This window comes from Furipterus horrens, unplaced genomic scaffold (assembly GCF_987537825.1).
Source record: "Furipterus horrens unplaced genomic scaffold, mFurHor1.1.pri manual_scaffold_10, whole genome shotgun sequence".
Classification (NCBI taxonomy): Eukaryota; Metazoa; Chordata; class Mammalia; order Chiroptera; family Furipteridae; genus Furipterus; species Furipterus horrens.
Genome location: NW_028327180.1, coordinates 45,395,981 through 45,419,690, shown reverse-complemented (window position 1 = coordinate 45,419,690; position 23,710 = coordinate 45,395,981). Strand labels below are relative to the sequence as shown.

General features: G+C 47.0%; 2 protein-coding genes across 4 annotated transcripts; one reads left to right on the top strand and one right to left on the bottom strand.

The window, feature by feature from the left end:
- Nucleotides 1-3,958: 3,958 nt before the first annotated feature.
- GCDH (glutaryl-CoA dehydrogenase) lies at nucleotides 3,959-10,394 on the top strand. 2 transcript variants are annotated; one of them, XM_090289757.1, is made up of 11 exons: nucleotides 3,960-4,172; nucleotides 4,262-4,297; nucleotides 4,560-4,703; nucleotides 4,846-4,908; nucleotides 5,192-5,362; nucleotides 6,031-6,160; nucleotides 6,241-6,457; nucleotides 6,926-7,029; nucleotides 7,328-7,453; nucleotides 7,771-7,931; nucleotides 9,856-10,394. In XM_090289757.1, exons 1-11 carry the CDS (start codon nucleotides 4,082-4,084, stop codon nucleotides 9,927-9,929), a joined length of 1,317 nt encoding a protein of 438 aa, XP_090145883.1. In that variant the 5' UTR covers nucleotides 3,960-4,081; the 3' UTR covers nucleotides 9,930-10,394. The 2 variants fall into 2 exon arrangements, with proteins under 2 accessions (XP_090145884.1, XP_090145883.1); XM_090289758.1 differs by lacking the exon at nucleotides 4,560-4,703 and having other exon boundaries at nucleotides 3,959-4,172.
- On the bottom strand, nucleotides 9,483-20,819 carry SYCE2 (synaptonemal complex central element protein 2). 2 transcript variants are annotated; one of them, XM_090289759.1, is made up of 6 exons: nucleotides 20,723-20,819; nucleotides 20,219-20,311; nucleotides 20,013-20,128; nucleotides 12,845-13,055; nucleotides 10,864-11,052; nucleotides 9,483-9,771 (listed from the first exon to the last, which is right to left on the bottom strand). In XM_090289759.1, the coding sequence occupies exons 1-6, from the start codon at nucleotides 20,735-20,737 to the stop codon at nucleotides 9,724-9,726; spliced, it is 672 nt and encodes a 223-aa protein (XP_090145885.1). In that variant the 5' UTR covers nucleotides 20,738-20,819; the 3' UTR covers nucleotides 9,483-9,723. The 2 variants fall into 2 exon arrangements, with proteins under 2 accessions (XP_090145885.1, XP_090145886.1); XM_090289760.1 differs by lacking the exon at nucleotides 20,219-20,311.
- Between the last annotated feature and the right edge of the window lie 2,891 nt (nucleotides 20,820-23,710).

The window sequence follows — 23,710 nt, the reverse complement described above, 5'->3', positions numbered from 1 at the left end:
GGCTGGTAGCCACTGCAGCTGGGTCTGGGGAGAAGTTAGCCCCTCACCTGAATGGAATAGAACCATTGAATCGAACTACAGGAAGCATCTGCAGGAGACCCCTTGCCCTGGACATTGTTGCTGCCTGATTTCCACCCCACGTGGGGGCAGGATCCAAGGTGCTGCACCAGGGACCTCCATTGTGGTGTCCTGAGAGTCCAGGGTGGGGGCACCAGGGACACATCACAGACATATAGTTCACGAACACACAATGACGCAAATTCCTGTTCACCTCAGCCACACTGATCATGCAGTCCCTGCACATATAATTGTGTCTGCGCATCACATAAATTGTGCAGGCAGGAAGACACAGCCATATACTGTTGATTACACAATGTTATAGTCACACAATCCTTTAGACATAGAATTTATAATCACACAGGTGCTGACACAATCACACACTTTACCAGTCACACACAATCATACAATTATACTGACATGATCCAGCTACAAGTATAAACAGACACATGAGGATTCCTAGACATGTTGTTACAAAATTATAAAGATATAGTTATACAGTTTTGTCAAACACAGATGCAGCCTCAGTCACAAAGGCATAAAACCCAACCGTATACAACCATTCACAGATACACAGTGAAGTAGTTATACACACAGCTAACATCAGATACAGACACAATCACACACAATACCATATAAATTTGACAACAATTTGTAGTCATGCCACCTGTTACACAAATGCATAGATACCAATGGCCAACCATAGGAGGCGCACTCATCCACATGCAGACAGACTATCACACGAACATGGAAAATTAAACACCCTGCTAGGGATAGACACACGACCTTGCCCAGACATAGACACATCACAGACACAAATGAGAACTGGTGTGCCAGAAATGCATCATTAAAAAAAAAAACACAAAATTATGTACTACATGAGGGGTGGAGCCAAAAACTAATGTAAAAGCCATTTCTTCACACCAACTAAGATGATGACAAAAGAAAAAAAAAAAGACTATAACAATTGTTCGCAAGGATGTGGAGAAATTGGAACTCTAGTACACTGCTGGTCAGAATATAAAATGATGCAGCTACTGTAGAAAACAGCTTGACAATTCTTCAAAAAGTTAAACTTAGACCATATGGCCCAGCAATTCCACTCCTAGGTATATACTCAAGAACTGAAAACAGGGACTCAGACAAATACTTGTGCATCAATGTTTACAGCAGCATTATTCACAATTGCCAAAAGGTGGAAACAACCCAAATGTCCATTATCAGATGAGTGGATAAGCAAAATGTGGTCAATTCATACAATGAAAATATTATTCAGCCATAAAAGGGATGAAGTTATAATACATGTTACAATGTGGATGAACTTCAAAAACAAGTGAAAAAAGCCAATCACAAAAAAGCAAAAAGTTACATATTATATGATTCTATTTACATGAAATATCCAGAATAGGAAAATCTAGAGACAGATTAGTAGTTGCCAGGGGTTAGGGGGAGGAGGGAATGGGAAGTGACTGCTAATGGGTACGAGGATTCCCTTTGGGGTGATGGAAATATTCTGGACTAGATAAAGGTGGTGATAGCACAACACTGTGAATGTACTAAATGCTACTAAATTGTACACTTTATTTTTTAAAAATACTTTATATATTTATCTTTAGAGGAGAAGGGAGAGAGAAAGAAAGGGAGAGAAATATTAATGTGTGGTTGCCTCTCGCATGCCCCCAACTGGGAACCTGGCCTGCAACCCAGGCATGTGCCTTGACTGGGAATCAAACAAACGACCCTATGGACCACAGGCTGTCACCCAATCCACTGAGCCACACCAGCCAGGGGAATTGTATATTTTAAATGGCTCATTTTAGGTTATGTGAATTTTACTTCAATAAAACTAAATGGCTGGAATTAAAGTGGTTTTCTGGAGAGGAAAGCAGAGTCTCTTTTAGGGAAAGATCTCCTTGGTTGAGGACAAGGCACTGAACAGGCATGTTTGGCTCTGAAAGATGAGGCAAGAGTGCAAGGATCCAGAGAGAAAGAGGCATTTGGCTGGGAGATAAGGCCTCTGGGATGATGTGGCCAGTAGGAATAATGGACTTTCAAGGACAGTAAGGCCTGAGCCTATATTTGGGTTTCTCCCTGGGCATAGAGAACTCCAGCACCCACAACAGCTCCAGGGCAGGGAGCTTTGGAAGAAATGAAGGAGTAGAAGGAGAGGGGTCACTGGCTCCAGGAAGAGGGAGGTGTCCAGAAGAATAAGAGTTGTGCAGAATCGCAAATATTTCAGGGTGGTGATGGATTGCCTGCTGTGTGAGGAAGAAGATGTAAACCATTTTATTTGGATATTAAGGACAATAAGGACCCAGAAAGTGGGAGAGTCCAGGGACACCCAGACCCTAGGCACCTGGGGACTTGAGGCCTATGATCACTTTCAGACACAATCCCACAGGTACTCCCATCACACTCAGTCACAGTGTGTGAGGCAAAGCATGCTACACACACTATACTACCCAGAGTGTCTATGTAGAAAGAAGTGTTCCTAGGTGAGCAATGGTGTGGCCTGGGAATTGAGATGCCTGGATCCCAGTCCTGGCCCCTTCTCTGTAGCTGGCCCACTGTGACCAGATCTGTTTTGCTTTCTGAGCCTTAATTTTCCCAAACGGCAATGGGTAGGTCATTTGTCTTTCAGATACAGTCAAGCGTGATGCACCCAGATAAATGCAAACTACACAAATGTTCTTTTCTTTTCTTTCTTTTTTTAACACTAATCTGAGTACACTTTCTCATTGCTTGGAGAGGGAGAGGATGGGAGAGAGAGAGAGAGAGAGAGAAAGAGAGAATGATGTGAGAAACACTGATTGATTGCTTTCTCATGTGTGCCCCAACTGGGGATTGAACCCACAACCTAGGTATGTGCCGTGATGGCGAATTGAACCCGTGACCTTCTGGTCTATGGGATGATGCTCCGAGTGAACCACACTGCCCAGTGCCACAGATGCTCTTAAAAGTGACCTAGCTAAGTAAGCCACTCTCTCAGGCATATGTCACAGTCAGGCACATAATTATACACTACTGCACACAGAGCAAAAGACACTGACACATATACACACAATCACAGACATAAATACATATATTTAGTCATATTATCACAAAGATAACAGCCACACCTGGAGAGAAAACCACCAAAACAGTCATACACACAGTACCACACAGACACATAATCACACAAAATACCATTATACAAGCTTACAATTACACAGACAAGAAACTACAAAAACATTCAGTCACAATTACAGACACAACAGTCACAGTTACACAACCAGCCACAGTTAACAGTCCCAAACGTCACAGGCATAGTCAGTCCCGCCCACATACAAGATACATAGTCACTCAGGTACAATGACACACAGAATCACATAGCATCAGGAATCACACCAATTCACATTCAGTCACACGCAGCTACACATGCTTCTTGGGACATATTAGCAAATAGGTTGGGCTGAGAGGGCCCACCAGAGCCCACCTCCTCCTCCTCACATACACAGCACCCCATTAGAGGAGACCTCCAGGTTGGACTTGTTTTTCTCCTGCTCAGTTTTCTCGTTTAACTCCAGAATCTCTTCGCACATGCCTCCTGCAACTGACCAACCAAGAGTGGGCCGAGCCCCCTACTAGGGCCAATCAGAGCAGGAATACAGATTCCCTCCCACCCTTCCTCTCCTGCTCCCTCCTCCATTCCCCCTTTTCTGCTCCTTTAAGGGGCTAACATTTCTCCGCCTAGGTCCTCCCGCTTCCTCCGACAAGCCATCCATCGCCCTTTTAAAATACAGACTCGTGAAGGAGCCGGGCCCAAGAGGAACCAATGAAAAGCCCCATTTGGCCTCCGCCCCTCCCACCCCCGCCCGAGGTCAACAGCCTTTGTCATTTGCACTGTGGCCTGTGAGGGAAGCCGGGAGGCACCTAGTAGGAACTGGAGAGAGGGGCGAGGGGCCGGGGCCGCAGGTAGGAGCCGCTCTGCTCTGACGTCCCCGCTCCTCCAGGTCGGCCGTGGTTGCTGCGCTCGCCCGCCCACATGGCCCTGAGAGGCGTCTCCTTGCAGCTGCTGAGTCGCGCGTCCCTCCGGCTCTTCCTGCGCACCTGGGGCTCGGCGGCGGCGCTCACCGGTCAGTGCTGGGTCGGGGGCAGGGTGGGGAGGGTGGAACTGGAGACTCGGGGACTTTTCCGGGGTGATTTTTTTGTCCTGTGTTTGCAGAGAAGGGCGGGAAGACACAGAACCGACCGGCCAAATGTAAGGACCCCTCGTCGCGCGTGCGTCTGACACCTTTGTCCTACTGTCTGTCGGCCCTGGGTGGGCTCTGTCCCAGAGTCCGAGGGCTGCCGGGGCAGGGAGGCAGGGCCGGATGCGCCGAGTCAGCAGTGAGTTTTCCGGGGAAGGGCCCCTTTGCCAGTCCTGTTTGCAACCCATATTCAACCTCGAGCCAGATGTGGGTGGAGGATTCTGGGAGAGGAGGGTGGGGCGGGCTGAGTTGAGCCCCTTCTCCGTGTCCCAGCCTTGCGTCCAGAGTTTGACTGGAGGGATCCACTGGTGCTGGAGGAACAGCTGACAGCCGATGAGATCCTCATCAGGGACACTTTTCGCACCTACTGCCAGGAGCGCCTCATGCCCCGCATCCTGCTGGCCAATCGCAACGAAGGTGCCCAGGCTGCCTACTGGGCACCCTTCAGCATACACACCACCTCTGCCTGCTCTAACCAGGCCTCTGGACCTCTGTGCCTGGGGTGGGGGCTCCAGTGGGCTAGGACTGGGCCTAAACTTGAGCATCTGCCCTTTTGCAGTTTTTCACCGGGAGATCATCTCAGAGATGGGGGAGCTTGGTGTTTTGGGTCCCACCATCAAAGGTAGGGACAAATTTATCTCCACATTCTGCAGCCCCAGCTTTGTGCTGTAAAGCCCCTTCATTTCCCTGAGCCTGGGTTTCCCAGTCTGTAAAGAGAGGCTGTTACTCCTCTGTCCAACTATAGGAATGAAATGAATAAACCCTTTAGCTAGGGCCAGCTTGGTGTCCCCTCCTTAGGTACCCCTATGTATCTCTGTCTCTTGGGCCTCAGGGGTCACTGGTCCTCTGGCAGGCTTTGATCCCCATTGCCGCATCTCCCCTTCTCCACCTTCACCCCCCACCAGGGTATGGCTGTGCTGGAGTCTCATCTGTGGCTTATGGGCTCCTGGCCCGGGAGCTAGAGCGGGTGGACAGTGGCTACAGGTCAGCAATGAGTGTCCAGTCTTCCCTCGTCATGCACCCCATCTATGCATATGGCAGCAAGGAGCAGCAGCAGAAGTACCTGCCCCGGCTAGGTGAGCAGCTACCGGTGGAGCCTGGTGGAAGATAGTCACAGTGGTCTGGAACTCAGGGATGGGGCTGTCCCCTGAACCTCCCTTCTGCCCTCAATTCAAGGATAGCACCAATGGCCACCTGGACCCCCCGTCAGAGCCTGGGCTTTATCCCTCCTAGGTCTCTCTTGACTCTCTGGCCCTTTCTCACCACCATCACCTCCCTATTCCCCTCTTGATTTGCTTTCTGTCTCCTCCATCCCAGCGCAAAGTTTAAAGCCTTAACTTCCTGGCCTCTGGTGACCTTCCAACCTCATCTATGGTCACGCTCTTGACTGCTCTACCTAGTCAGACTCAGCTACTTGGAATTCTCTGAATGTAGCACTGGGCCTTTGTACATCCAGTACCCACTGCCACGACTACTCTTCCCTACACCTCCTTTTGTTTAGCTCTCACTGCTCTTATAGACAGTTTAGATGACTCCTTCCTGACTCCTGTGGGGCCCCTTCCCCGTCATGGCATTGTGACTACGGTTGGTGGGGGCTGGAGGGTGCTGTCCTTTCACTACCTACAAATGCCATGAGGGAAGAGCCAGATCTGCCTTAGCCTGGCTCAGTGGAGAGGGTGACACTTTTCAGTTGAGGGTATAAATGAGGGACAGGTAGACTCATGACCCTGTCTCATGCCTACAGCCAAAGGGGAGCTCCTAGGCTGCTTCGGGCTCACAGAGCCTAACCATGGGAGTGACCCTGGCAGTATGGAGACGAGAGCCTGCCATAACCCATCCAGCAGGAGCTACACTCTCAATGGGACCAAGACTTGGTGAGAGGCCTGGTTCCCTCAGGTGGGTGGGCAGGTCAGAGGGGCAGTGGGCACACACTCACTGCCTGTCTCACTCCTAGGATCACCAACTCGCCTGCAGCCGACCTGTTTGTAGTGTGGGCTCGGTGTGAAGATAACTGCATTCGGGGCTTCCTGCTGGAGAAGGGAATGCGTGGCCTCTCGGCTCCCAAGATTGAGGGCAAGTTCTCCCTGCGGGCCTCAGCCACTGGCATGATTGTCATGGATGGTGTGGAGGTACCGGAGGAGAACGTGCTGCCCAATGCCTCCGGTCTGGCGGTGAGCAGAAGCCACCTTGGGAACTGGTGTTGGGTCATATGCTGATTCACCTTTCTTGGGCAGACTGGTCCCAGCTGGGACCAGACGGACAAGGTCCCTGTACATTGTCTCTTTCAGTGACTATCTTACTCATATCTCTGCTCAGGATACATATGAGCCTGAACCAGCTTAATCCCTTGGTGCATGTACACCTTCCTATCTCCTTATGTCAGTCCTTAGGTCTGAGCAGCCAATCCAGATCCTGGGCTGGGTAGAACTGTATGCAAACCAAGAGTGAGCAGGCACTGAGCCTTGCATGAGCTTTGGTGCCAAGGCTGTGTGATTTAAATGGCCTTCCTGAATCCCCTCTTTTACACTGACTCTTTGTCTGGATGTCTGAGGAGGTATCCCCCTACTTCGGAGCTGGTTCTGCACAGATCCTCTGAGTTCCTTCTGATCGGGATTAAGGGCCTCCTCTCAATCCTACAGGGTCCCTTTGGCTGCCTAAACAATGCCCGGTATGGCATTGCCTGGGGAGTGCTTGGAGCTGCTGAGTTCTGTTTTCACACAGCCCGGCAGTACACTCTGGACAGGTGAGTGGGGGCTGCTTTGAGAGCTCCTGGGGGCATGGTGGGGCTCAGGTTCCATTATTTAACCCACCAGTGACTCCCCAGCTCCCACCCACCAGACCTAAGCTTCCTGCTCTGTGAAATGGCCAAGGAAGTCCTTCTGAGCAGTGATGGGCTGAGTCAATGATAGGACCAGGGCAAGCTCTGCAGGGGTTGAGGCAGCTTAGAAAGGCTTCCTGGGTCAGTGGGGCCCTGGGCCAGGACTGCGGATTGTTTCCCCTCCCCCCACCGGCTTTAACTTACCCTGACCATACCTGGCTAGGATGCAGTTTGGTGTCCCACTGGCCAGGAACCAGCTGATTCAGAAGAAGCTGGCGGACATGCTTACTGAGATCACGCTGGGCCTTCATGCCTGCCTGCAGCTTGGCCGCCTGAAGGATCAAGACAAGTAGGGGCCACTTGAAGGGGGAGGCAGAGGGGAACAGCTGTGGCAGAAGGACCCTGTGCTTGTGCTTCTCCTGGGCATGGTAGTTGCTGGCCCTGAAGAGAAAGGTCCTTCCTGCCTGGTGTCCCTTGGAGTCCCAGTCTCTTTTCTCTCTCTTGGCCTTGATGAGTTGGGACCCACCCTGTTTGTCCTTCATTGGGAGCTTGGTGTCTGCTGCTTTGACTGTAACATGGGAAATCCTCCCCCTGGCTCATTAGCCTAGGGTGTAGGGGTGCTTGGAGCAGGGTCAGTTCTTTGTAACCATGTCTGTGCTGCATCAGGGCTACCCCAGAAATGGTCTCCTTGCTGAAGAGGAATAACTGTGGGAAGGCCCTGGACATCGCCCGCCAGGCCCGAGACGTGCTGGGAGGAAATGGTATTTCCGATGAGTATCACGTGATCAGACATGCCATGAACCTGGAGTCCGTGAACACCTATGAAGGTGAGGGCTGGATCCTTTAGGGAATGGGGATGCATATAGTGGTCTCACTGTCTGGAGAAGAGGGGCAGGGAGGAGGGTGGGACAGCAGACCTGAATCCTACTCCCAGCTGTCACCACTGACAGCATGACCTGAGGCAGGTCCCACCCTGTATCATCTGGAGTGGCTCACACTGGGACCTAGGAGGTGAGGTGCTTTCTGGCCTTTCCTTCATGATGCTTGGAGGAGGGGTGTTCCCAAGCTCACTGCTGGCTTCCTCAGGCAGCCCCAGAGCGGGGCATGATGCCCAGTGAGCTGCTAATGCAAAGAAGAGTACACACAGGCCACTACATGTTGTTAAGAGAAAACAAGAAAAAAACATTTACAGACTTTGGTGTGTGCAGCTGGCAACTGGTTGTGACACAAATGGGGCCCAGAACCAACTGCCTCATGGGAAAGTAGATGTGGAAAAAGTAGGACTGAGTCCTTGGCGGTCTAGGAGCTCCCTAGGCAAAGACGGTAAAATAGCTTGTGTGCTCTTCTGGATGGGACATTCCAGAAACTGCAAGAGGGGAGGGGTGGAGGGTCCTACAGGTGTGAGAAGGACCTTGAGGGTAAGAGGAGGGGGCCTTCAGATGGTTTCATGCAGGAGAGGAAGGGGTCAGGTGTGCACTTTAGAAAGTAAACAGTTGAGAACTTTCTGTCAAGATGGTTGCATAGGCAGACATTGCACAACCACATCAAAATTACAACTAAAAGTCATGAAAAGCAGGGACCTACAGCCAAGATTGCTCTCCCTGGCAGAGCTATCATTTAGAATTGAAGGGCAGATAAAGAGCTTCCCAGATAAGAAAAACTAAAGGAGTTCATCATCACCAAACCATTACTATATGAAATGTTAAAGGGACTTGTTTAAGAAAAAGAAGATCAAAACTAGGAACAATAAAATGGCAAAAATCTATATCTGTCAATAGTTGAATCAAAACCCAAATAAAGCAAACAAGAATAGGCAGAATCATGGATATGGAGAATGTGTTGATGGTGGCCAGATGGGAGGGGGTGTGGGGGAATGGGTGAAGAGGTGAGAAGATTAAGAAGTACAAATACATAGTTACGGAACAGCCAGGGGGATGTAAAGTACAGTATAGGAAATGGAGTAGCCAAAGAACTTATACACATGACCCACAGACATGGACAATGGTGGGGGAATTGCCTGAGGGAGGAGGGGAGCAGAGGGGGGAAAACCAGGACAACTGTAATAGCATAATCAATAAAATATAAATAAATAAATACATAAAAGCAAACAATTATTTTGCTCCACATAAGGGAGGTGGTAATCTCTGCTTCCTGCCCCTGGAAGCTGAGGAAGAGCAAGTGAGTGCTGAGGCATGTCAAGTGTTACCCTGACTCAAAGGCATGGGGTGTAGGTGGCAGCTTCAGGACAGGGTAGCTCAGCTGGGCAAGCCATTAACTGATGTTTGCTTTCCTATTCCTCCTGTGGATGAGAAGGGGCCTGATGTGTTTCCAGAGCACATCAGAGCACTCTACCCCTGTGGGAAAGAAGCATGGCTGGGTTGAAAATCAAACATTTAATGAACTGTGCAGGGCTGGGGTGAGGTAAATTTGTCACATGTTGGGGACACCAAAGCTGGACCCATGATGGTAGCTGGACTTGCTGTCTTTGGGTCTGGCACGTGTTTGTTTTTGCCAAGATGCATCATAGAACTGTGAAAAACAATTTTTTCAATGTGGCCAGAATGGTGGCTTCTGAGCCTTCTCTTGGTGGCTGTTACTAAGTGGTGACTCAGAAAGCTGTCAGCATTCACCATCTTTATGGGTTTGTTCTTCTTCCAAAGTAGTAGCCTGGGGAGAGACATGAAGATTGACTTTAAAGGGAAGTTGTGAGCTGTTAAGACTCCAAACTGACTTTGTATTTATTTTGTCCAGGTACTCACGACATTCACGCTCTGATCCTTGGAAGGGCAATTACAGGGATCCAGGCCTTCACAGCCAGCAAGTGATCACACTTTCCCCAGGAGCCTGGATGGTCCTGAACCCTTCCCAGGGAGCTGCACTGCTCCGAGCTTACTCAGGGGAGGTGGCAGGTGGAGCCAATTTTTATGGTGGGAGGTGAGATACTGATTTTTAATTTTCAAAATTTCCCTTTTGAAGTCACTCATATGTGCTCCTTAAAAAGAATATCGGACTCTGTACCAAGTTTCTCAATCTACTTTTAACCATGAATGGGAACGGACTCCACTTACCTTGGAACAGAAGCTTCTCTTGGCGTGGAGCAGGGAGAGGAAAGAGAGAACCACAGAAGCAACTTCTGTGAGACCTGGCCTGGTATCTGACCAAGCCCCCGAGCCCACCCCTTGAGTTCCCTGTGTGCCCTCTGACCCTCCCATCTCGGGGATAAGTGCCTTATGCTGAACGTTGGGGCAGAATGAGGAGAGAGTGAATAATAAAAGAGTCTGCATGTTTGACCTTGAGTGTTGGGCCACATTTATTTATAACCACCAGGGTAGCCCTTTCAGTCATAGGGAAAATGAACACCTATAGGGGCTGCGAGGTGCTCAGATGTGGTAGGGACTCCTTCCCCACACCCTGCCCCCCCAGTGATCTAGCCCATGTCTACGTCTTTGGCTCTGCTGTAAAAAGTAAACCTGGTTAGGCATTGCCCAGGGCTGTTGGCAGAGGGGACTTTGTACTTTCTGTCACCCCAGAGCTGGTCACATAGCAGTGGGAAATAACAATGGGCTGGATTCTCAGCTCCAATACACCATGTTACAGGGGAGCATGGAGCCACAAGCAAGATGGCAGGAGCACCCAGGGCTTTCCAGTGATAGTGGCCCCTGTGGGGCACTAACACCCTTGGTTTCTGTTGACATTTACTTTTATCTTAGCCGCTACAACTCTCCCCAGGCAATGTCCCCTGTGTGGGTTTAGTCATACCTCTGGCTGGACACACAGGTCTTTGTACACGGTCTCCACAGTGTGGCACACTTGTTTGAGCTCTGTTTCCAAATGGCTGATCTTCGCCATTTTCTGGGTGAATTCTTGGAGCTTTTCCTGAATGATCTTGTTGTGGTGATTATAAAGCTGATACATCCTCTCCTCTAGTTTCTCCGTCAGGTCTGCAACCTTTTAAACAATAAGACATGTTCTTGAAAAATCAAACTAGAGGCATCACAAGATGTGTTTTAAGTGGCTCCCTAAGATTTCTGCAGTTTATCATATAAAAATGGTAAAAACAACCCCAGTGGCTGGGAGTGAAAGTGCCTACATTTAAAAAAAATGTTTATGCCCTGAATGGTATGGCTCAGTGGATTGAGCGCCAGCCTGTGAACAGAAAGGTCACTGGTTTGATTCCCAGTCAGGGCACATGCCTGGGTTGTGGACTGGGTCCCCAGATGGGGGCCGTGCGAGAGGCAACCTATCCATGTTTCTCTCACACATCAATGTTTCTCTCCCTCTGTCTCTCTGTCCCTCCATTGCCCTCCTTCTAAAAATAAATAAAACCTAAAAAAAATTTAAAAGTGAAATTGAAAAATTATGTATGCATTATATGCTCCACCAGGTCAGGAAGTACATAACAGAGACTAGAAGAAAACATGCAACAAAGTAGCCTCTGGGTGGTGGATCATAGGAATGTTTATATATATATATATATATATATATATAATTTTTTTTAATTAGTTAATTTGTTTGTTTATTTATTTATTTTTAGAGGGAAAAGGAGAAAGAGAGGGAGAGAAACATCACGATGTGGTTGCCTCTCACTCCCACCCCCAACTGGGGACCTGACGTGCAACCTAGTCATGTGCCCTGACTGGGAATTGAACCAGCGACACTTGGTTCACAGGCCAATGCTCAATCCACTGAGCCATAGCAGCCATGGCTGTTTTTATATTTTTTTATGCTGTGTTATACTTTAGTCAATTTTCTTTTTTTTTTTTAAATTTTTTAAGATTTTACTTATTTATTTTCTGAGAGCTGGGAAGGGAGGGAGAAAGAGGGAGAGAGCAACACCAATGCATAGTTGCCCCTTGCGCTTCCCCAACTGAGGACCGGGTCTGCAACCCAGGCATGTGCCCTGATTGGGAATCGAACTGGTGACCCTTTGGTTTGCAGGCCAATGCACAGTCCATGAAGCCACACCAGCTAGGGCTTTATACAATTTTCTATGCTTTGTGTACTCATAGCGATGGGAGGGGGAAAACAGGTGGGAGAAGTCAGCCTACTATCAAGAGATGTCCCATTCATGGGATCCTTTGTGCATTCTGAGGGAGCATCAGGAACAGTCATTAACACCAGACATGAACATAACATCAGGCTTTGTTTGACATAAGCCCCAGTCATGTCAAGGAACCCCTAATCTCCCACTACAAACCAATTGACTTCTAGAGGACAAATGGCTGTGTTAACATAGACCATGCTTAAACCCCCTATTCCCATAGCCTTTAGTCCTTGTGTGTAATAAGGAGGCTGGACTGTGGGTGGAGATGGATGTTGGTCCCTTATTCTGGCTCTCTCATTCAGGCAAATTATTATTTTTTAATTGGTTTTTAGGGAGAGAGAGAAACATTGATTTCTTGTTCCACTTATTTATGTAGTCATTGGTGCTCTTATGTGCCCTGACTGGAGCTCGAACCTGCAACCTTGGCCTACTGGGATGGTGCTCTAACCATCTGAGCTGCCCAGCCAGGGCAAATTATCTCTAAGCCTCACCTTTCCCATCTATAAAATGGACCTATTCTTTGCAGCATTGTTGGAAAGGTGAAATGAGGTACTGTATGCAAATTGTCTGGCCCCATACTGGGGACATAACAGGTGCTCAGCAGTGGTTCATTCCCTACCCCTTTCAACTTTAACAGAAGGACTTTCCCCACCCCAACCTCTGAGGCTTTGCAGTGTGTATGGGGAAATCTGTCACCTTGATCTTGAGGCTGTCCCTGAAGTTGGTCATGAGTGCATGGTCCTTCTGCCTGCTCTCATTAATATTTTCGATCAGCTCCTGGGCCCTCTTCTTCAGGATCTCGATGCTTGATTCCAGAGAGGAAAAGTAGGGTCCTGACTTCCCTTCCAGCATCATCAGCTGGCGATTGGCACTGGAGGTAGCAATAGAGGGGCTAGAAACCTGACTTCTGAAAAAGTACAGGAAAATAAGATCAGCACCAAACTCTCCTCAGTGTGGCTGATCTGAATTAGCTTGATTGTGGGAGGAGAACCAGTGTTGTGTGTCTCCTGTGGGTGACACTTGGTTATTTCATGCACACACCTGCCCCAAAAGAGACAGCATCCCTATTTTATAACTAAGAAAACAGACTCAAAGGCACACATAAAATCCACCCAAGTTTCCAGAACAAGGGAATACGCCTGACTGAAGTACATAGTAATTTTATGACATAAACTTGCTGCTTTTAAATGAGCATCAATAATTCTATAAATAGTATAGATGCTTTCTTAGATTAATCTTCCTGTCAACAACTTGCTGCATCCCTTTCTAAACCTTTTGGGAGATGTCCGCAGCCTGTAGTCTGCCTTGGGTCTAGTGTACCTGCTTGACTGCTCCCACCGGATGAGGCAGCCAGTCAAGAGTTAATTTTATTAAAAGTTTTTAAAAAATCCTCACCCAAGGATATATTTATTGATATTAGAAAAAAGGAGAGAGAGAAAGAAGCATCAATGTGAGAGAAAAACATTGATTGGAAAAATAAAATCTTAAAAAGAAAAAATATATAACTACAACCTGATGTCCCACAGCCTACAAAAGCCTTCCCCCAAGCCACAGGATCAAGTCTAAATTCCCCAGCACAGAACCCAAGGCCTTCCAAGGCCCTAGGCCTCTCTTTCCACCCTCCACTACAGCAATTTGGAACTTTCTACAGTTTCACCAAATCCATCAGCCTTTGCCTGAAATGACTTTCCCTTTCTGCCAGTTTTACTAGGCAACATTCAGAGCTTCTGCTAGTTCACCCGCACAGCACCTTCACTTATGGATCCCAACACACCCAGTTTGTTCAGAAAGGTTCTCTCCAGGGTGCTGTGCAGGCTGGGGGGCGGGGATTGCTGAATACCTAAATGAATGAACTACTGAGCAGAGGCTGGTATAACATTCCTGTTGGAAAGCCTCTTTGTACTCACAATTACTTGTTGACTCAGCAATGTAAGAATCCTGAAATAAAATCAGGGATAACATCAGGTGCTTCTTTTATGTAATTGCTCACAACCTGCTTGAACTGCTAATGGTTCAAAGTCGCTCCAGTGATGAGTCTGGGACCATTCTTCATGGCGCTGTGCAAATGGTGAAAAATCACTTGAATTTGGCTCATTCAAATTTCATTGTGGGACAAAAGTCTGCATCAGATGTCTGCAAAAATACTTTTTTCAACCTCTCCTTTGGGGATTTACTCCTTTCCATTTCATTTTTCTTAATACTCAGCAGCTGCATATTAATCAGAATGCTAATGAATCAGAGTCTTTCCTGGGCCTGTATTCACCAATTAACTTTAATAAACAAAATGCACGGTGTCCTCTCCACTGGCTTTCCCCTTCCTGGGTCTGCTTCTGTTGCCGAACCTTGGACAGAGGCCAGGGAATGGAAGTGGGCCCAACACAGCAGGTATGGTGGTGGGGTATCGAAGTAGGGGCTGTGAACACATCTCCATGCTCATCTATTATGGTCTGTCCTTCTAAGGAGTCCCTAATTCGCCTGGGAGGATTACAACAGAGTTCTCGAGGAGGGCCCAGTCTGGTAGGGGGCAATGGAACAGCAGATGAAATGGGTCTAAAGAGAAGAGACCATCTGTTAGCTCCAACTAAAGCTTGATTGGCAGGCATGTGAGCCAGAGGCCCCCTGGTGGGGCGGTACCTCCATAGTCTTTAACAGATACATACAAGTAAACAATCTGCCAGCCACTTATGACCACCACAGGCAGCAGTCCCAGGAGGGGAGGTGATCTAATCAAATATTCAGGGAGGAACACAACAGAATCTCTGGCACTTATGCAAAATGAGGTTTTGCTGAAGTACAGCCAGGAAGAGGGAAGTTCTAAATAGAAGCTGCTGAGCCCATTCCTCACCCCCTGCTTTTGTCTCCTGAAATGTGTTCACATTTTAATCTTGTTCCTGGGTTTCTGCAGCGGGATCTATTAAATGACTCTTGCACTGGTTCTAATCCATCTATTTTTCGGCCCAAAGCTTTTGTGGAACCCCTTGAAGTCTCACAATGATTTCCAATTATCTGTGTCTCTTCACCACTTAGATCAGGTCTAAACATGTTATTTGCAGGAAGATGTTATCAAACAAATGTCTCCAGTCATTTCCTTTTTTCTGGTCTCCATGTGACAGCACACACCTGGAAGCCATCCCACCCTGTAGCCTGCTTTCCAACCAGGAATCTGGGAGGTAAGGGGAAGCTGGCTTTAGTCCTGGGGTCCTCAGGGTCCTGTCCTGAGCCTGGCCTCCTCTCACTGTTTCCCTGGGTGATGAGCTCATGCACCCCATAGCTGCCACTGAAACAGTGAGTCCCATGGCGCCATCTCCAGCCCCGGCCCTCCTGAGTTGTGGGTCAGAAAGTCCAACTGTATCTGGACACATTCATGTGCATTTCCCTGGTCACCGCAAACTCAACAAGGGCAAAACATGTTTTTGTCTCTGCCTGTGAGACCACCACCTACTGGAAAACAGCCCAAGCCAGAAACTGGGGAGCCAGTGGTGTGCTGGTAAGCATTTAGCAACTGGCTCTCTGGGTGGGTGGAGGGGAGAATAAAGCCCTGATTTGTAGTGTTTGACAATTTCCATGGTACAAAAACTCCCACTATAGCCAATTTCAAGCTACCAATATGAAGTTGCTAAATGCCAGGCTGGGAAGAGATGTGTAGAACTGGATCTTGTGAGCTGGTAGGAACCAGCTCCAGCATACCTCAAAATACCACCATCCTGGTATCCCTCTGCCAGTCACAACACCTGACTTGCCAGCCTTCTCACTGTTTTCTGAGCATACAGCTGGGAAACATCCTGGGCTTATCCCCTTCCTCACGCCTCACAAAAGACCCTGCCCCCAGAGCTTCTCTCCCTCGGCCTTGCTAGATGCCACTCCCACAGAAGCCTCCCACCTGATCTCATCACATCCACTCATTCTCCACAAAGCAGCCAGGGTCTTTTTATAACAGGAACCTGAGATATCTCTTCTTTGCCCCGGAAGTTCCCCTCCTAGATATCTACCCAAGAGAAATAAAAAACACGTCCACACCAAAACGTGGACACGGACGTTCACAATAGCATTACTCACAAGAGCCAAAAAGTGAAAACCACCCAAAAGTCCATCAACTGATGAATGAATAAATACAAGGTGGTCGTCGTCGTCGTCGGCAGCCGTCCGTCTCGAGAGACGATGGTGTAGCTTCTTAAGAGTCTATCTGCACCACCGAGAATGGCTGTGCAGTCCGACTCGGGAGTGACACGGTATCTGTCTCCTCCCGTGTTGAATCGACATCTTGCGATGACGCTGGAGTGTCCTCTCCAGTGAAACTGAAGCTACAGAGCCTGGGCAGGGTAATATGGAGGGTCTGCTGTTGCCCATGCAGCAGACCCAATACAAGGTGGTAGATCCACAATATTGAATGTTATTCAGCCTGACACGCTGGCCTCCTCATTGTTTTAGGAGCAACCCAGCTCATTTCTACCTCAGGGACTTCATACTGTGCCAGCATGTTTGGGCCCCCAGATGTTTCCTGGCTGGCTCCTTCTCATGTGACCTCCTTATAGGTCTTCTCTAACTATTCTTGACTCCCTATCACTTCAGTCACTCTTTACTCTGCTTTGTTTCTTCACAACTCTTACCACCAGCTGAAATCACATTCTTTTTTTTTTTTTTTTATCATTTCTTTTAGAAAGTCAGCTTGCCAACAGACTCAGTACAACCAACACAATACTGAAGAACAAAGTCAGAGAAGTGATGCTACACAACTTCAAGATTTACTGTAAAGCTACAATGATCCAGCTGGTGTGGTACTTGTGAACGAATAGACTATAAATCAATGGAACAGAATAGAGAACTCAGAGATAGACTAACACATATATAGTAACTTGATTTTTGCAAAGAAACAAATAAAATTCAATGGATAAAGAAAAGTTTTCCCAATAAATGGTGCTGGAACAACTGGACATCCTCATGCAAAAAACTGAAGCTAGACACAAACCTTAAATTGAATCACAGATCTAAATGTAAAACACAAAACTGTAAGACTCCTAGAAGATAACAGAAGAAAATCTAGGTGACCTTGGGTTTGATGATGATTTCTTAGTTACAACACACACAAAAAAAATTGATTAACTGTATTTCATTAAAATTAATCATTCCTGCCTACAAAGGACACTGTTAAGAGAATGAAAAGACAAGCCATAGAATGGGAGCAAATCTTTGTAAAACATAGATCTTATAAAGGACTAGTATATGAAATATGGGAAGAGCCCTGGCCAGTGTGGCTCAGTTGGTTGGGTGTTGTCAGTTTCAGTTTGCAGATTCAATTTCCAGGCAGGGAAACATGCTGGGTTGCAGGTTCAGTCCCCTGGTCAGGGCACATTCAGAAGGCAACCAATCAATGTTTCTCTCCCTCTCTTTCTCCCTCCCTTCTCCTCTCTCTAAAATCAATAAGCATGTACTCAGGTGAGGATAAAATAAATAAAATATACAAAGAACTATTAAAACTCAAGTTAGAAACCAACCCCATTAAGAAATGGGCAAGAGAACTGAACAGACACTCCACTAAAAAAGATAAGCAGATGGCAAAAAAATATGAAAAGATGTTCAGCTTCATACTTCATCCAGAAACTACAAATCAACACAATGAGATACCACTACACACCCAGTTACAATGGTGAAAATCCAAAACACTGACAACAACTGCTGGTGAGAATATGGAGCAATAGGAACTCTCATTCATTGATGTTGGGAATATAAAATGCCACTTTAGAAGACAGTTTGGCAGTGTTTTACAAAACAAACATACTCTTACCATATGATCTAGCAATCATGCTTCTTGGTATTTACCCAAAAGAGTTGAAAACTTAGGTCCACATGAATGTTTATAGCTTTATTCATAACTGTCAAAACTTGGAAGCAACCAAGATGTCCATCAATAGGTAAACGGATAAATAAACTGTGGTATATCTACACAATAGAATACTACTCAGTGCTAAAAAGAAATGAGCCCTGGCAGGGTAGCTCAATGGGTAAGAATGTCATCCTGATACACCAAGATTGCAGGTTCGATCCTCAGTCAGGGCACATCAAGAAGCAACCAATAGATGTTTCTCTCTCTCGCTCAAATCAATTTTAAGAAATTTCTTTAAAAGAAATGAAAAGACATGGAGGAATGTTAAGGACATACATATTACTAAGTGAAAGAAAGTCGGGTCCAAGAGAGCAGGGATTCCGATTTGTTCACTGCTGTATCTCCAGTCTGGTCTAGCCAAAGCTAACCTTCAATAAACACTTGGTGAATTAATAAATGAATTAATAAATGTGCAAAACAAAACCATATTTTTGTCATCCTTGACGTTACTCTTTCTTTTACTCCAACATCTAATTCACTAGCATTTTCTTTCACTTCTAGCTTTTTTAATTGATTTTTATTTTATTTTTTAAATTGACTTTAGAGAGAGAGGAAGAGAGAAATTTTTAAAAACTTTTTTAAAAAAATTTTATTTATTTTAGAAAGCGGGGAAGAGAAGGACAGAAACATCAATGTGTGGTTGCCTCTCATGCGTCCCTAACCAGGGACCTGCCCTGCAACCGAGGCATGTGCCATGACTGGGAATTGAACCGGCGACTGTTTGGTTCAAAGACTCAATCCACTGAGCCATACCAACCAGGGCAAGAGAGAGAGATTTACTGTTCCACTTATTTATAAACTCACCGGTTGAGTATTAATTTTTTTTTTTTTTTGAAAGAGAGAGGAGAGACATCGGCTTGTTGTTCCACTTATTTATGCATTCATTGGTTAGTTCTGGCATGTGCCTTGACTGGGTATCAAACCTGCAACCTTGGCATATCAGGATGATGCTCTAACCAACTGAGCTACCCAGCCTGGGCTTTCTAGCTTCTTAATACATCTAGAATCTGACCTCTTTTCATCACCTCCATAGATCCACCATGGCCCAAGTCAAGAGTCATCTTACACCGAGATGATTCCATTTGCCTCCTTACTGGTTTCCGAGCTTCCATACCTGCCCTAATAATCTTTCTCTACATGGCAGCCAGAGAGAGCCTTTTAATACTTTAGTCCAGAGGTCTGTGAACTTCTGTGCAAGTCTAGATAGTAAATCTTTCAGCTCTGTAGTACCCTTTAGTACCAGGTGAACACCTCAACTCTGCAGAGGCATCCACATGTGTTCCAACATAACTTTATTAGTTAGTTTCCACTCCACTTGTAACTTCACGCCATGCCTCTATTCCAAAACTTTTCATGGGTAATTAACATCCAAAGTTCCATTACCTGTCTGACTGTATCTCTTACTATCTCCCTCTATCTCATCCTTTCAGGCCCTTGCAGCTGTTTTTTCTTTTTTTAAAAAAATATTTATTTATTTTTAAAGAGAGGGGAAGGGAGGGAGAGTGGGAGAGAAACACCAATGTGTGGTTGCCTCTCATGCGTCCCCAACTGGGGACCTGGCCCGCAACCCAGGCATGTGCCCTGAGTGGGAATTGAACCAGTATCCCTTTGGTTTGCAGGCAGGCACTCAATCCACAGAGCCACACCAGCCAGGGCCACAGTTGTTTTATTTCTCTGCCTGAAACATAGTTCTCCCTACCTGCATGGTTCACTTGTCACCTCCTCCATGAAGCCTTCCCTGACCTTCTTCTGATCTAAATAGGCTACCTGTCACTCTCTCCCTATTTTTCCCCCATAGCACTTAGCACCCACTGACTACTATATATTGCTGGGTTTACAATCTGTCTCCTCCTCTAGAGTGTCAGTCCATGCCAAGCACATGAGAGATTCTCAACTAGTACATGGAACAAATGCACCAAGAGCAGACACTGTGTCTTGGGGTAAGGGGACTGTTTGGACCCATTGGGTCAAGGGCTTCCTCACCTAGCTGGCCCCTGGCCAGCTTCCTCTTCGTGGCTCTCCTCGCCCTGCTGCGGCTCCTTGTTGTCCCCCAATTGTTGTGGCTCCTGGTCCTTGCACTTTGCGTGGGGTATGTCCACCTGAGAGCACAGTCAGCAGTTGAGAGGCTGAAGGAGGGAGGGTGTTAAGTAGTGGTCAGCCCCTCCTCCCACTCCTTTGGCCCTGGGCACCTGTTTGCAACATGCTGGGGACCCGCAGAAGAGACGGGCGGAGCTGGGGTGCACACCATGAGGTCGGGGGTGTGAGGTGGGGGAACGTTGTGCCTGGAGGACAAAGGCGGGGAAACCTGGAGGGGCCGGGGTGAAGGCAGGGGCTCCGGGATGTCTGGGCTCCTAACTGGTTGGGTCAAGTTCTTCGAGGAAGGACAAGGGGGAGGAGGAAAAGAAGGAAAGAAACGAGTGTGGCGCATAGGTGTCTGAAATTCTCTCTAAACTGCTTCTGCCACGCGCCAGTCCTGGCAGTCCGTCTTTCTGGCCCCGCTGGCAGCGCGTCAGTCACAGTCCATCAGCCAGGGCCCAGTCAGTCAGTCAGGAAACCGAGGCCCAGCCAGACGAAGGTGACCCCAATGGCAGAAGGCAAGTGGCCGGGCTCGGGTCCGCAGCGGAAGGCCGAGATCGCTGCCGTTCCCTGACTGTCCGCCCTCCGCCCGCGCGAAGGAAACAAGCGCCACGTACTGCCTGTCGCTCCATCTTGTCTTTTCCCGCCTTCTCGTCCAAGCCTTCTGCGCAGGCGCGGGCCCCGCCGGACCTGCTGCGGCGCGCTCCTGGCCGGGTTTCTCTCTGGGAAAGTGCGCGCGCAGCAGGGAGGGGCCCACTGTTAACGGTGGTTGGGTCCTTCTTAGAGCCTGCTCCCGCAGCGGGACGTCCAGAGCGGGCGTGGGGGGAGGGGTGTGTGTGTGTGTGTGTTCCGGGGCCCAACGTGGGTAGCTGAAATCTAATGGACCCTGCGTTCATTAGTTTCAGTTCATCTGCTCTATCCAAAGAAATCTTTTCAATAAAAAATTCTGACCCTTGTTCACTGATTTTGACATACCGCCTCCAGGGAAAAAGTTTATACAGTTTATCTCTTTGAATCAGCTACCTGTTCACTTCAGAACTAGAAAGAAGCTCCTTGAAAGCATGGTGGGTCTGCCCCTTACAGAGTTGGAACCATGTTCTCTGATAATAGTAATAACAATAACGCCTTAATAGTAACAATGTTATTGCTGGCACACAAGAAGCCACAGACTAGGAGAAAATATTTGCAAAATATAAATTTAAGAATTTGTACTAGCATCTACAAAGAAGCCTTGCAACTCAATAATAAAACAAACCCAAATTTTGAAAAAAATGGGCAAAAGATTTGAATAGGTGTGTGCAAAAGCCCTGAGGTGGAAGCAACTTCAGTGAAATTGAAGAGCAGCCACAAGGCCTATTGGGCAGAAAGATTACTGAAGGATGTGGTTGGGCAGGATTTGGGGTTAGGGGGCAAGGTAAAAGGTTGGGTTTTTGTTCTAATTGACTGGGGAAAAGGTGGGGCTTTCTCTGGGACACCTGTCAGTGTCCATGTGGAGGAAGCAGTGGGAATCCATTCACATTGCTCAGCCCTTGTGGGAGGCTCTGTCCTAGGTCACACACCTGGGGCACATCTTGACACCCACATTCTGGAAAACATGGATTTGAATCTGGGTTCTATCTCTTACCCACAATAATAACCATAAAACTGCCACTCATTCTCAAAACCCATTTTCATCTACTCCCAAGGTAATAAAATCTAAAACACATAGCTATTAGGCCCTGGCCAGGTAGCTAAGTTGATCAGAGGGTCATCCTAATACCCCAGGGTTGTGGGTTTGATTCCAGGTCATGGTACACACAAGAAGCAACCAATTAATACATAAGTGGAACAACAAATTGATACTTCTCTCTCTCCCCCCTCTCTAAAATTAATTTTTCAAAAATTAAAAAATAAATAAAATATCCAGCTATTTTAAGGGTTTCAGGGAAAAACACCTCTGGGACATACCAAGAGTTTAATAAACAGTAGCAAACATTAGTATTTTGTGGTAAAGCCAAAAGTTAAACAAAATACATTTTCCACCATCATCAGATTTGAAAATTGGAGGATTATGTACCAAGAAAAATCTCAAAGGCTTACTGTTAAGCATGCATACAAACAAAAGCACACAGAACCCAAACAAAAACAACACACAAGATGCACAATTTTTATGGTGCATGATAACTTTTAAAAACATGCAAAAATGAAACCATATCTTGGAAGGTAATATGTACAAGTTGTAGAAGTGTTTAATCATATGAGAATGATAAACACCCAGTTTCAGGAGGGAGCAATAACCTCAGCAGGGTCGGGATGAAAGGAACTAGGACAAGCCCACAGGGTCTTCACATTCATTGGTCATATAGATCCAAAACAATGTTCAGATTTGAATGAGGCAAGGGTGCGGTGGGGCGATTCTTGGTTGTGATTAAATTATGATTTTTATTATACATGTTCTTCACCCTCAGCTATTTTTTAGTAAGGCCTTTACCTCTCCCTCAACTTCTGGATTTATTTATCATGTCTCCAGAGCACCCTCCCCTCATGTCAGCTCCCAAGGGCAGGGACCTGAGTCTACTTTGCCCACTGCCAAGGCTTCAGCTCATGAACAGTGCTGACACTTAGGAAGCATGCATTTATTGTATGAATCAGTATTTTTCTGTATGACTGAATTACTCAATACAAAATAGAAAAAAGATTTGACTGAGGAGCTCTCAGGAGATTGGTACCCACAGGGCCCTGGGACCAGTGATTCTCATGGCCTCAGTTGACTTGTCAGCTTTGCTAGGTGTGCCACTGGCCTCATGATTACCCAGGAAAACTGTCCATGTTTTCAAAAGTGCACCACCCGCAAAGATGTGGGGTGAGTGACATGGCAGTCGGGATTTGCTTTAAAACTATTTCCATGTAAGATGAAGTGTGAGATCCTAAATACTACAATGGGAACAATGGGCTCACAAAGCTGTATCTTTCTCTATTCTGGGCTCATTTGAAATCCTTAAGAGATTTTTTTTTTTTTAAGCAGTTTTTGGGAGGCTAGAGGGATGAACAGGTGGGGCACAGGCGACTTTCAAGATAGTGAAAATACTGTGTGATATCATGACAGACACATATGATCATCCAGTTGCCCAAACCCACAGAAGATACAACATAGTGAACAGTTGTTCATGTGATGTGTTAATACAGGTTCATCAGTTATAACAAAAGCATCGTTCTAGTGGGGATGTTGATGAGGGAAGCTGTGCAGGTGTGGGGGCAGGGATTATGTGGGAAATCTCTGTACCTCCCACTCAATTTTACTGTGAACCTAAAACTGGTCTAAAACTGTCTTTAAAGGGGGGGGGGGGGGGCAGCTTTAAAAAGCTTAGTTTGCTTGCCCTCCCAAGGGACAGGGAGTCTTGTTTCATTCGCCTAGAAGAGGCCTGGCACCAGTAGGTGATGAGTAAATGCTAGAGAGCTCATCTTTTTTCTGGGGGCTACTGGCTGAAGCTGACCAGGAGGCTTTAAAGATCCATGACCCCCAATCCAACACCCCTCACACTAATACCCAGGTTTCTCTCCCATCAAGAAGCACTGAGCTGAGAAGACCAGAGAGAACCCCACCACCCCTAAGGAAAGGCACCAGA